This window comes from Schistocerca gregaria, chromosome 4 (assembly GCF_023897955.1).
Source record: "Schistocerca gregaria isolate iqSchGreg1 chromosome 4, iqSchGreg1.2, whole genome shotgun sequence".
Lineage (NCBI taxonomy): Eukaryota > Metazoa > Arthropoda > Insecta > Orthoptera > Acrididae > Schistocerca > Schistocerca gregaria.
In genome coordinates this window covers 82,716,191-82,730,177 of record NC_064923.1, presented here as the reverse complement: position 1 = coordinate 82,730,177, position 13,987 = coordinate 82,716,191, and the positions used below count along the sequence as shown (strand labels likewise).

Genomic DNA, 13,987 nt, shown 5'->3' with positions numbered 1-13,987 from the left:
GATTTAATTCCTGATGGACAGAGGTAGTTGGTTGAATAGTGGGCAGCCCAAATTTTACACCCCGTCGTGACTGCTCTACAATCTGTGGGTTAAGAATAAAATAAGGAAAGGAATTATAAATGACAGTATGGTAGGTCCATATGTTAGCTCAGCACATCTTACAACTGCTGTCTACAGGGATGTTATTCAGAACATTTTCCCAGACATAGTACAGGACAAGCCCCTACAAATAAGGGAAAATATATGATTTATGCATGATGGGGTCAAGCACATTTCAGTCCTGTTTCTAATGCAGAGAAGTTTCATGAATATAGCATGTAAGCTTCTGGAACCATGTTTGTGTGTGTTTGGAAAGGTGCAACAGTCCATTATCCAACAACTACATACGAATGTAAAAGTAAATGGAGGAAGCTTTGAACATTTGTTACGATTTTTTGACTCAAGAAATTTATAAAACTTCTTTTCTTAGTAACACAAAAATAAAGGACATTTTCTTATTTTCCTGTCAGGAATCCACTATGAGAGTTTGACAAATATTTCTGATACACCCATATAAAAGAGCAGTGCATTGGCAGAGGTGTCATTTGTACTCAGGTGATTTGTGTGAAAAGATTTCCGATGTGATTATGGGTGCACAATGGGAATTAATAGACTTTGAAAGCAGAATGGTAGTTGAAGCTAGATGCATGGGACATTCCATTTCAGAAATCATTAGGGAAGTCAATATTCTGAGATATACAGTGTCAAGAGGGTACTGAAAGTACTAGATTTCGGGCATTACCTCTAACCACAGACATTGGTTGAAGCTAGATGCATGGGACATTCCATTTCAGAAATCATTAGGGAAGTCAATATTCTGAGATATACAGTGTCAAGAGGGTACTGAAAGTACTAGATTTTGGGCATTACCTATAACCACAGACATCACAGTGGCTGATGCCCTTCACTTAATGATTGAGACCAGGGCTTCTTGCATAGAGTTGTCTGAAATAACCACAGAAATGAATTTTGGATACACTACAAACTTATCCATTAGGACACTATGACAAGATTTGAGATTAATGGGCTATGGCAGCAGACAACATGTGGTGCCTTTGCTAGCAGCACGACATTGCCTGTGGCGCCTCTCCTGGGTTCATGACCACATCATTTGGGTACAACATGACTGGAAAACTGTGACCTGTTCAGATGAGTCCTGATTTCAGTTGGTAAGAGCCAATGGAAAGGTTCAGGTATGGTGCACACACCATGAAGCCCTGGGCCCAAGTTGTGAACATCATGTGATCTCAATGTGCAGCTTGGCAGTCCAACTGAAATGGTCCAACTGAAATGGTCCAACTGAACTGATGGTGTTGCACTATCATGTTTTGCACATTCATTGTTAGCTGCTACAGGCAGAAGATGTGCTTTATTGGTGCTGCACATTTTAGGGATTTTGACCAAGATAAACTCATGCTGCAGTAGTCTTCTTCAGCACACCAGTGTAGAATTGTGCACAGAAACAGCTAAGTGAAAAATTCACACAGTATGCATTTTTATTTATATATAAAAGCCAAATTTGGAATTTTTCTCTGTGAGATGCATGTAGAAGGTTTGTGTGTCAATTTGAACTTATAGATTCACATGTTTTACTTACATGTTGCTTCCGCATAACCTTTCATTGATGGTATCAATACCCATGTGTATCACAATATCTTGTGAAATGTTGAACATTCATGAGTGCCACAATAAAGTTGCACTGTAATAATAAATTGCAGGCATTAACTTATTTGTACTCTTCAAAATTTTTTTAGAACAGTAGGCCTATCCTCATTTAAAACAATGGACCTCTAATTTCATTGTATAATTATGTGAGAAATAGGTTATATTTGAGAATGTTCTGACACTTACAAAACATTTGTGGTTCACAGTTCTGCCAAAGAATACAATCCCCTTGTATTTGACTGTATATCAACACAAATAAATGTGCATTATGGATGCTGCCAATATCCTTTGCACAACTCTGAGCAATTTGTAGGAAATTAGTGTCTGTGATTTACTTGATTTGATTTGATTTTGACAGGGAAACTAAAACAGCTTAGGTCTAATCCGCCACTGCCTGCACCGAAACCAAATTTATTGTGCGGTATTGCTTCCTGTATATCTAATAAAGCCAACCAATGCCCTTAAATAGTTCAAGGAGTCCCTTTACCAGTTTTTTGTTAGACACAATTTCTTCAGGTCTGGTTATCCCGAAGATTCTGTATTTTTTGCTCTCCAATGCCATGCATTTGAAGATTAAATGTGATGCAGTTTCTTCACCCTCATCACAGATCCTACATTTAGGGTCTTTTTCCGTTATACCCATGGTGTGTAGGTGTTTTTTTTTGAAATTCCCATGGCCAGTCATCAGTCCAGTCATGAGTTTGATTTCTTTCGTTCAATCCCATGACTACAGAGCTTCTTTTAAAAGATGGTTTGGGCATCATTACCTTACCATGTTTTTCTTTATGGACCTTGGTCCAATATTCTACATCCTGTTTCCTAAGCCAGCTCTGTAGTTCTAGTTTGATGATAGCCTTGGTGATTGTCAGGACAGGTTCCAGTCCAATAAATGGGGTCATTGCTGCCATCCTGGCCAATCTGTTGGCTTGTTCATTGCCATAGATTCCTGAGTGGCCAGAGACCCACAGTAGGTTTACCCTGTTGCTTCCCCCTAGCTACACCAGAGCCCTGTGGTATTCTGCAACAATCTTAGATCTCGTTGGAGGTGCTGCCTTGTAGCACCTACACATATTCTCCTCCACACATTCCCTGAGTGCAGTAATTACAGCTTGGAATACCAAGGCCAGTTTTCATAGAGAGATGATATCCTCCAGTCTTGGCTAAACCCCGTACACCCCTGCCCCAATGCCTTGGTCTGATTTCGACCCATCAGTGAACCAAACAATGTTCCCCAAATGGTGTCAAACTTTTTTTCCCCCACTGCTCCCTACTTCCAATTATTATATTGTAATGCTTGTTGAAGTAGTTGGGAGTTTTTATGTAGTCAGCTGGCATTCCCCCAGCCATTCCTATATTTACCTCACTCACTATCTTAATGTTTGATTCAGGATATCCCAATGAGATCCAGTTTTTACCAGTTTTAAGTCTGTATGCCCCAGCTGCTGCCAAAGGTGTAGTGGAGGCATGTCCAGCATGACTTTTATCTCAGCTGTTGGTGTGCTGCTAATTCTGCCTGTTATGGCTAAGCAGGCCAGTCTCTGCATCTTAGCAAGCTCCTTGGTTGCAACCCGCTGTTCTACCTTCTTGCACCACACTACAGCCCCGCAGGAAATCCTAGGTCTAACCACCGTGGTGTATATCCAGTGCATACCTCTGGGGCTTAGGCCCCAGTTTTTATCACAAGCCCTTCTGGTACTCACTAGAGTACTTTTCGCCTTGGAGCAGATGCTCTTAATGTGAGGGATCCATGTTAGTTCCTCATCTAAGGTTACCCTAGATATTTCACTATCCCCTTCACAGGTAGATTCCAACTTGAGTGTTGGATATACCTCTTCATGAATGCCAACACAACAGTCTTCTTGGGATTAACCCTTAGATCCCATTTAGTCTTGCCCAATATCCAATCCTCCTTGTGCCATATTTCTAACTGTGTCAGTAAATTTGCCAAGTATTACTATGAAAAGGCCATCTGAATATCCTTGGTAGAAGCATTGTCTGGAATTTAGTTCCTCAATGAATTCATTCATCACTAGATTCCACAATAAAAGGGGCAGACCTCTTCCTTGTGGGCAACCTATAGTGGTGTTAATTACCATCTTTTCATCCATCATGTTAGCCTCTACCTTCCTTCCACTAAGCATGGTCCTGGTCCACCTACATATAGTAGTTCCCAGGTCATGCACCTCTGCTGCCCTTACCATGGAATCATAGGTCATGTTACTGAAGGCCCCCTTGATATCCAGGAAGATGCAGAGGCCTATTTCTTGGAAAAGTGCTTTCCCAAGGAGTCAATGGAGAGCTCTCTCACATGATTTACCTGGTTGATATGCATGTTAGTTTGAATGTAGAGGGGCTCTAATTAGTCTCGTCTCCCCAACATATACATTAACCAGTTTTTCCAATGTTATGAGAATGGAGGAGGACAGACTGATTGGTCTCATATCCTTGGTCTTGGTATGATCAATTCTCCCTGGCTTTGGAATGAAGACAACCTTCACTGTCCTCCGAGCATTGAGAATGATTCCTACTGTTAGACTAACCCTGAATAACCTGCATAGGACTCTTATGAGATTCTCTCCTGCCTGTTGCAGGAGAGCTGGAAAGATTCCATCTGGGCCAGATGACTTGAACGGTTGGAATGTTCCCACTGCCCATTGGATTTTATTGAAGTCCGCACACTCCTTGGCTGATTTCCAGTCCTCTCTCTTAGTGCGTGAGAACCATTGTCTCTCCGGGATCACATTCTGGTTTGTGTTTCCTGGTAGAGCGTATTGAGGAAAGTGAAATTTGAGAAGATGTGCTGTGTTTGTATATTCCCCATCCTTCTTCCTCAGTGTACCTTCTGGATTGGTTGGTATTCCAGTGAGGATTCTGTGGAGTCTGGCTTGAGCAGCTGTACTCTCCACTTCTTCACAGAGTGCCTTCCAGGATGCCTCCATTGCTTGTCTAATTGCAAGCTTGTAGTTGACAAGGGCCTCATGATATTTTGCCTATTGTCCTTTATGTCTTGCAAGGTTAAACAGTCTTCGTATCTATTTCCTTTGCATTTCCAAGTTATTATTCCACCAAGGCACACTCCTATTTGTGCACTTCTTGATGATTTGTACAGTCATCCTGATATGAGGTCACTATGGCAGAGGTAACAGCCTCTGCTACTTCCTCAAACTCTACTGGACTCATTATCGAGGTTTTAATTTCCGATAAGCCTAAGCAAGGTCCCTTCTATATGTTTCCCATCTGTTCTCCTGGGAGTCCTGTAGGTCATGGTCTGTCTGATTCCCATTTCAAGCTTGAATGTAACATACGTGTGATCCGATGAGGATGGCTGTAACATCACGTGCCATTGTTTGACATAGCTGCCCATCATCATCATCATCATCATGGAACCAAAGGCTATGTCAATTACTTCTTCCCTTCCGCTATTCCTGAATGTAAGCTCATTGCCCCTATTCAGGACCTCCAAGTTCTTAGCTAAAAGAAAGTCAAGAAGGTGCTCACCTCTACTGTTGGTGTCCTTGCTGCCACACTCTAGTTTGTGGGCATTGGCCTCACATTCCACCAACAGTTGGTCACCTTGCCGATGGCAAGCTTCTACCAGTCTCCTCACCTCCTAAGGAGCTAGTTTCCTCCTCTGCACCCCAGACAAGGCTTTCATATTGATCTGGTTCAACTTCTCGGTTACAGTACCCACTTCTGGCTCAGGTCTAGACCCTGATTCGGTAGTGGGAATGCCTTCCATTGGTTCTGACCCCAATGTTAGGGTGTCTGAGGTCTCAGTTTGCCCCTCAGTTTGTTTTAATTCATTTTCTTTAGTTGTGTCCGTATTGGTCCCATGAGATTTGGGGATCCACACGGTCCACACCACGAATACCCCACACAGTGTAAGGCTAATTACTCAGGGATGTCGCCCGGTATCCCTGAAGTTCCATTTGTGACACATCTTGCCATGTACCACACACCCCTCAGCATGGATCGCATCACACCCTGGGTTGGGAAAGGGAATTGGGAGTGGATAGGGAAGATGGGATGTTGTGGGACACTCTTAGTCTGATCCATCAGCTGAGGCCTTTCCGGCAGTAGGTTCTTTACCTTTGGCATAGCCCTCAGCTTCAAGCAGATATGCAAACCTCTCCACCCGCAGGGGCAAGTGTGTCCCCCGGAGAGGTGTGGTTTACTTACTGTAGCAAATATTCTAACACACATACTGTGTTACATCTAATTTTCCCTCAAAGAGGAGTAGCTCTATATATTATCCACATTTATTGCAAATTAACTCCATTTTCAAGTTTGCTAACAACTGTCATTAATCTCAAAACATTTTAGGAAACTAGTAATTTTTACCATAAGCTTTTATGTCACCTCAATAGGAATCTCATTTTGTGTATTTGTCTCAATTCTTATAGGGAATTAGCAAATTTTTATCTCAACAGATTGAAAGATAATCAGCAGCCTTAATGTATAGTCATTTGTTCACTACAATGAACCATCCAAAATGCAGCTCCACGGGGAATAGTGTTATCAAACATGGGATGAGTTGGTTGACATTTGTAAGTAGCTGCAAAACACCCTGACTACTGTCAAACAGTCCGCAGCTCATGGTCTTGTGTTCTCTTTCCCATATACGGGGTCCCAGGTTCAATTCCCGGCAGGGTCAGTAATTTTCCCTGCCTCGAGATGACTGGGTGTTGTTGTGTCGTCTTCATCATCATTATTCATCCCTATTACGGTCAGAGGAAGGCAATGGCAAACTAACTCCGCTAGGACCTTGCCTAGTTGGCAGTGCAGGTCTCCCGCACTGTTCACTACGCTCCTCGGAGTATGGGACCTCATCATCACTCTCAAACGACTGGCAGCTGCTGAAAATCAGTTTGTTAGAAGAGCTCCTGAGAGTCGTGTACCAGTGATACCTGTACCAAAGGTACTTCAAGCACTACCCTCTCCTGTGGATCCTGTCTCCCCTGCAGAGAGTACAGGATCTGTCATTACTCATCCATTTGACTGTGAGTGGCATGTCCATGGTAGATCTAGGCATCCTGTACAGGGTAGATGGGGACCAGGGAGGACTCAAGGTGTTGTATCAATACCCCTAACCAACAAGTTTGAGCTGCTGTCTTTAAGTGAAACTGAAACTGAGGCAGTGGGCCTCACTTCACCTGTGATGGGGAAACCTGCTTTACTCAGTGTCAAGAGGGGGGAAGTGCAAAAGGCTAAGAGTCTATTAATCATTGGCAGTTCAAATGTATGGCAAATGATGGTCTCCCTTATGGATATGGCAGCAATGGACAGGAAAGGATACCAGGTGCACTCAGTGTGTATGCCTGGGGGCCTCATTCTCAACATCTTGAAGATGCTATTTTGGCAGCCATGGAGGGAACAGGGTGCAACCAAATTTCAGATTTTGGTGGACATTGGAACAAATGATGTCTGTCGTCAGGGCTCTGAGTCATACTTGGTTCATTCCAGTGACTGGCAGAGAATGTTGAAAAGACCAGCCTTGTGGAAAGAGTTTTAATGAAGCTCACAATTTGTAACATGCTCCCCAAGACTGATCATGGCTCTTTGGTTCTGAGTTGAGTTGAGTGGAAGGACTGAACCAGATAGAGACCTCAAAGGTTCTGTGACAAGCTTGACTGCAACTTGATGGAGTTGCACCATAGGGTTGAGAACTGTTGGCCCCCCAAGGAAACACAGAAGTATCAAAAGGAATGCCTTCCAGAGATGAGAGTATTAAAATCCTGATGGTTAACTGCCGAAGCTTTTGCAGCAAAGTGTAAGAGTTTGAAGCACTCATGAAAAGTAGTGAAGCTCACATAATACTAGGTACAGAAAGCTGTTTGAAACCTGAAATTGATAGAAGTGAGACTTTTGGGGAAATTTTGCATGTATATTGAAAAGATAGGCAAATGGGAAATGGAGGTGGTGTATTAGTCACATTAGACAAGGAACTCAAATCCACTGAGATAGGAATTGAAGCTGCATGTGAGATTATTTAGCAAGGACTCAATATCAAGGGTGGGCATAAAATGATAATAGCATCTTTCTATTGCTTGCCAAACTGACCTCCTGATATAACTGAAAACTTAGAGCAAGCCTCAGTTCACTTGTATGTAAGTTCCTCAATCATACTGTAATTGTCAGTGAAGACTTTAATCATCCAACAATTAATTGGCAAAATTTTCAGTTTTGTTACTGGTGGGCATGATAAGACATGCTGTGAAATAGTACTGAATACCTTATCTGAAAACTATCTACAATAGATAGATAGGAACCAAACTTGTGACAGAAATGGATTGGATCTAATGGCAACAAATAGACCTGACATCTCTGAGGATGTCCACATCAAAACTGGTATCAGTGAACATGAAATGGTTGTAGCAACAAGATTACCATGTAAAAAGGACAGCTAAACCAAACACAAAAATGTACATGTTCAGTAAACTAGATAAAAAACCAGTAGTGTCATATCTCAATAAGGAACTTGAAACTTCTATCACAGGGCAGGAGCATGTAGACGAACTTTGGCTCAAGTTTGAAAGAATAGTTGACCATGCACTGGATAGAGATGTACTCAGTAGAACAGTTCATAATGGGAGGGACCCTCCATAGTATACAGTAAATGTAATGAAACTTCTAAAGAAACAGAGATTACTATGTAAAAGAAAACATGGGGCTATAGATTAAGAGACGCTGAATGAAACACGTTTGGCTGTCAAGAGAGCAATATGTGATGCCTTCAATGATTACCATAGCAGAATATTGTCAAATAACATTTCACAAAATCCCGAAGAAATTCTGGTCATATGTAAAGGATGTTAGTGGCACCAGAGTTAGTATCCTATCCCTGATGAATTACACAGGAACTGAAATTGAGGGTAGCAAAGCAAAAGCAGAAATGCTTAACTCCATTTTCAAATATTCCTTTACAAAAGAAAATCCATCAGAATTGCCACAATTTAATTCTCATAGCACTTGAAATATGAATGAAATAAGTATTTGTGACATTGAGAAACAGCTGAAATCATCCAAATTGAACAAAGCTCCAGGGCCTGATGGAATCCATGTCAGATTCTATACTGAATTTGTGGCTCAGTTAGCCTCTCTCCTAATTATAATCTATTGTAGATCCCTCAAACAAAAAACTGTGCCCAGTTCTTGGAAAAAAGCACAGGTTGCACCTGTCTACAAGAAGGGTAGTAGAAGTGGTCCACAAAACTGCTGTCCAATTTCCTTGACATCCATTTTGTAGAATCTTATAACATATTCTGAGCGCAAACATAATGAGGTATCTTGAACAGAATGACCTCTTCAATGCCAACCAGCATTGATTCCAAAAACATCGATCATGTGAAACCCAATTCACACTTTTCTCACATGACATACTGAAAGCTTTGGATCAAGGCAATTAGGGAGACATAGTATTTCTTGGTTTCCAAAAAGCATTTGACTCAGTACCACACCTACACTTGTTGTCAAAAATATGATCATATGGGTGTCAAGTGAAATTTGTGACTGGATTGAGGACATTTTGGTAGGAGGACGCAGCATGCTATCTTCGATGGAGATTCATCATAAGATGCAGAAGTAACTTCAGGTGTGCCTCAGGGAAGTGTGTTGGGTTCTTTGCTGTTCATGTTGTACAGGCAATATTAATAGGAAAGTCAGGCTTTTTGCAGGTGATGCAGTTATCTATAACAAAGTACTACCTGAAAGAAGATGCATAAATATTCAGTCAGATCTTGAGAAGATTTCAAAGTGGGGCAAAAATTGGAAACATGCTTTAAATTTTTATAAATGTGAAATAGTGCATTCACAAAATGAAAAAATGTATCGTATGACAATAATATCAATGAGTCACTATTGTAATTGGCCAACTCATACAAATATCTGGGTGGAACACTCAGTGAGATATGAAGTGGAATTATCACATAGGCTCAGTCGTGGGTAAAGCAGCTGGCAGACTTTGGTTACTGGTAGAATACTGGAGAAGTGCAATAAGTCTATAAATGAGACTGTTTACAAATCATTCATGCAATCAGTTCTAGAATGTTGCTCAAGTGTGTGGGACTCATAGCAAATAGGACTAAGAGGGGATATTGAATGTATGCAGAGAATGGCAACACAAATGGTCACAGGTTTGTTGGACACATGGGAGAGTGTCACAGAGATATTGGAGGAACTGAACTGGAAGGCTCTTGAAGATAGACATGAACTATTCCGAGAAAGTTTGTTAACAGAGTTTCAAGAATAAGCCTTAAATGATGATTCTAGGAATGTACTACAATCCCCTGCACATCACTCACAGAGGGATCATGAGGATAAGATTAGAATAATTACAGCACACACAGAGGCATTCAAACAATCCTTCATCAGTGCTCCAAATGTGAATGGGATGGGAAGAAACCCTTATAATTGGTACAATGGGATGTAACTTCTGCCATGTACTTCATGGTGGTTTGCAGAGTATATGTGTAGATGTAGCTGGAGCAGTTCAGATTTCTTCAGTTAAGTCAGTGAATTTCTTTAATTGACACTTGGTATCTGCCAGAACACTTGGACATAGTTGTGACATTGTACAGTGTGAACAAAGCTGATGTCACATAAGCTTAATGGTCTTTGGTGACAGTAATATTGCAAATAATACTAGGTTTGGTACTTGTGTGCTAACTTTTTGAAAACTGAAACAATCAGTAAGAATGGTACAAATGAATCCAAACTCAGAGAATGTGTGTTTTCTTAAGTAACTGAGGAGTTCAGTGACTAAAGAGCTGTCTGTCAGACAAAGTGAAAACATGTAAGGAAGTTCCAGATTTACTTGTTGACATCAGAGAGCACAATATCAGCAGATGAGTCAGTTTCCAATAATGCAGAATGACCTGTCTCTGGGGAGTGATTTTTGTCTGGGCCAGGTTGGTGATGTGCATACTGTTCTGTTGACTTCCATAGTCAAAATACTACTAAAAATTCAAAGTAGAGTATATAACTGCCTTTACAAATATTCTAAATGGCATAACATTACTTGTATCACTCTCATCTCTGCCTGTTCTGCAGCATATTATTCCACGCTCGATCCACTTGAAGAAAAATCATCCCTGAAAATTATTTTTTGTCACAAAGTAAACCAGCAATAGCATTCACGTGTTCCGTGTAGCCTGAAGTATTTATAGCTTCTGTGCAATGGAACCGTTGTAATGGCAGGAATGTCATGAGTCTAGCCTGTTGCAGTTGGCTTTGAACCCTGAATGCAAACTAGCCTTCATCCATTCCTGAGCTATAGCGTTGAGTGAGTACTGTTGATAAAAGCATATGGTCTATTTCTCAGTGCAAATGAGCTGTCACCACACACCTTGGTCTCATTGTGTTCTCCAGTACACATTATTTGCTGTGAATTATGCTATCCACTTGTTCCTTCATTTCATCTTTGCCTCTATTCCTGGTCATGCTGCCTTGTTTGAACTCTCTCACATTCTGGTTATAAAACTCCTGAATACTGATGAGTCAAACTGGCACATCCTATCAGATTGACACTTTATGTCACACCTCCTCATGTGCCAAACTTGGCATCACACAGACTGTGATGGGACATGAGACAATGTCTTATGGGTGTTACAAATATCTGTCTCTCTGAAATCTCTTACAGATAGCATACTGTTGCATGCAACATTCAAAAACTGATTTGTATGAGTGATTTTGTATATAAAGTTGTGTAATCTTTTCACAAATGTGGCTGTGATGATGCTGCATGATCACATCTTCATTTGGAATAGTGTATGCAAGCTTGTTTTAAGCTGTTCTTGGATGAATGCTGATTGTATTTTCAACAATGTGTATGAAATATATCTTAATTCACTTCTTCTGTCTTTAGTCACTCTTTCATTTCTGTCTTACATGTACTATGATGAAAATTGCAATTTGCGTACTCTTTTTTTTCTGTGTAAATTGCTCATGTAAACTGCCTGAAGAAATTTGATAAACTTATTGATTAAAAATGTGGTGCAATAGTTCTAGGATATTAAATGTTACTGAACTTAAGAACAACACTTTCAATATTTCCATATTTTCAGTTACTTCAAGCCAGCAACAACAGGTGACGAAGTCATAATAGATGCAAGAACAATTCGTGCAGGAAAGAAAATGGCTTTCTTAGAGGTTGATCTTATAAAGAAAAAAACAGGAGAATTACTTGTAAGAGGTTCACATGCAGTATTTATTGTTTCACAGAAAACCATTTCATAGATTTTTTTCAGTATTTCAAATTGCATTAAAATACTGAAATTATTTTTGATGTTCCTAGATGTGTGATGTAAATTCTGACAGAATTGTGTAAGACAGCTGTACTTTTTAGTTTTATTTTAGTATGCACCACAGAGTATCACAGACGGAGATCTACTGCTGTGTTATATTTAAGAATGTTGAAGTATACTGTATTGTTGTTACACTTTTCTGTGCCATTGTATGTATGTTTTAAAAAGTATGACGTAGAAAAATATTGTTGGTTATATTAGTTGGTTCTAAACAGTATACCTCGGTTGGTTAGTAAAGAAATACTCTATCATAAAATGTATGTGTTATTAACATATATCTATATACATCACTACCCCTCTCCCCTCCCTGCCTCCTCCAGATTTGTGCTGCCATCCCACATGATAGTTGCATTCTGGTCCAAGCTGCCAGAATTGGCGGTCGTGTGTGTGTGTGTGTGTGTGTGTGTGTGTGTGTGTGTGTGTGTGTGTGTGTGAGTGTGAGTGTGAGTGTGTGTGTGAGAGAGAGAGAGAGAGAGAGAGAGAGAGAGAGAGAGAGAGAGAGAGGGTGGGGTGGGGGGGGGGGGTTATGCTTACTTGTGTGTATGAATGGTGTGTGTTTCTCTTTTGCTGGTAAATGCTGTGGCCAAAAGCTTTGTGTAAGTGTCTTTTAATTGTGCCTGTCTGCAATTTAATGTGCCATCTTTATGATAAGTAGCAATCTATCTTTCCCTGTAAAACTACACTCCTGGAAATTGAAATAAGAACACCGTAAATTCATTGTCCCAGGAAGGGGAAACTTTATTGACACATTCCTGGGGTCAAATATATTAAAAACAAAGATTCCAAGACTTACCAAGCGGGAAAGCGCCGGCAGACAGGCACATGAACAAAACACACAAACACACACACAGAATTACGAGCTTTCGCAACTGGCAGTTGCTTCGTCAGGAAAGAGGAAAGGAGAGGGAAAAATGAAAGGATGTGGGTTTTAAGGGAGAGGGTAAGGAGTCATTCCAATCCCGGGAGCGGAAAGACTTCCCTTAGGGGAAAAAAAGGACAGGTGTACACTCGCGCACACACACACACATATCCATCCGCACATACACAGACACAAGCAGACATATTTTGTGAGTCATGCTTGGGTGGCTCTACTGGTAGAGCACTTGCCCACAAAAGGCAAAAGTCCTGAGTTCAAGTCTCAGTATGGTACACAGATTTGATCCACCAGGAAGTTTCTGTAAAGATCAATTTATGAAAAAGATTAATATATTTTCAGGGAAGGATCCAAATTCTCTCTGATGCTTAGCATGGCTTAAGGAAACTAAATCCATAAAGAATGCTTTATATGAGCACATATTTTTCATCTTAGGTGCCTAGGTGTAAAACCCAAAAACTGGTTGGGGTCTTCCTTCATTTGCCAAAAACATTTTAATTCAAAAACAACATAATTTTGTTAACTGCAGTCCTGTGGTATCAGAGGCATTCCTTTGACCTGGTTCAGCTCATATCTTACCAACAGAAAGTAGCAATAAAAAACGATTATGGGCATATTGGAACTTTCTATTCTGATTAAGAAGATATCCCATGATATGTGCCCTGTAGTGCAGTACTTGGACCAGTCATGTTCCTTCTGTAAAATAAACAACTTATTGTTGAGCATCAGTGACGCTACCAGTACACTCTTTGCACATGATACCGCTGTCCTCCTTAGTAAGTGAAATGATCATGAACATCTAGCCCATCTTGTGCCTCCTTTTCTATTTGGATATAATTTACTTGTGCTGCTGTTAGTGTTTTGGATACACGTGTAATTGTTTGTTGTGTAGTAACACCAGGGAACTTAAGTGACAGAACAGTATGCACCCTGAATTATAAAGCATCCATTGGCCAGACTAAAGGTTTTTTACTGGAAATGTGGCCAGACAGCTTCAAGAATGCTGTCTGACAAATGGAGGACTGCTGTAACTTGATTTATTTTTTCTCTTTAAGCTTATTGAGAGGATATGGTATCTGCGCAGCATTTGGTGTAAATTTGTGATAGT

General features: G+C 40.6%; 1 protein-coding gene across 2 annotated transcripts in view; it reads left to right on the top strand.

Annotated features, from left to right (window-relative positions):
* The window catches only part of LOC126267515 (acyl-coenzyme A thioesterase 13-like), a 36,547-nt gene extending 24,286 nt beyond the window's left edge, over nucleotides 1–12,261 (top strand). For both annotated transcript variants that reach the window (XM_049972814.1, XM_049972816.1), the window contains exon 3: nucleotides 11,766–12,261. In XM_049972814.1, the coding sequence (XP_049828771.1) occupies nucleotides 11,766–11,937 (172 nt within the window). In that variant the 3' untranslated portion in view covers nucleotides 11,938–12,261. The remainder of the gene's footprint in view (nucleotides 1–11,765) is intronic.
* Nucleotides 12,262–13,987: the final 1,726 nt, after the last annotated feature.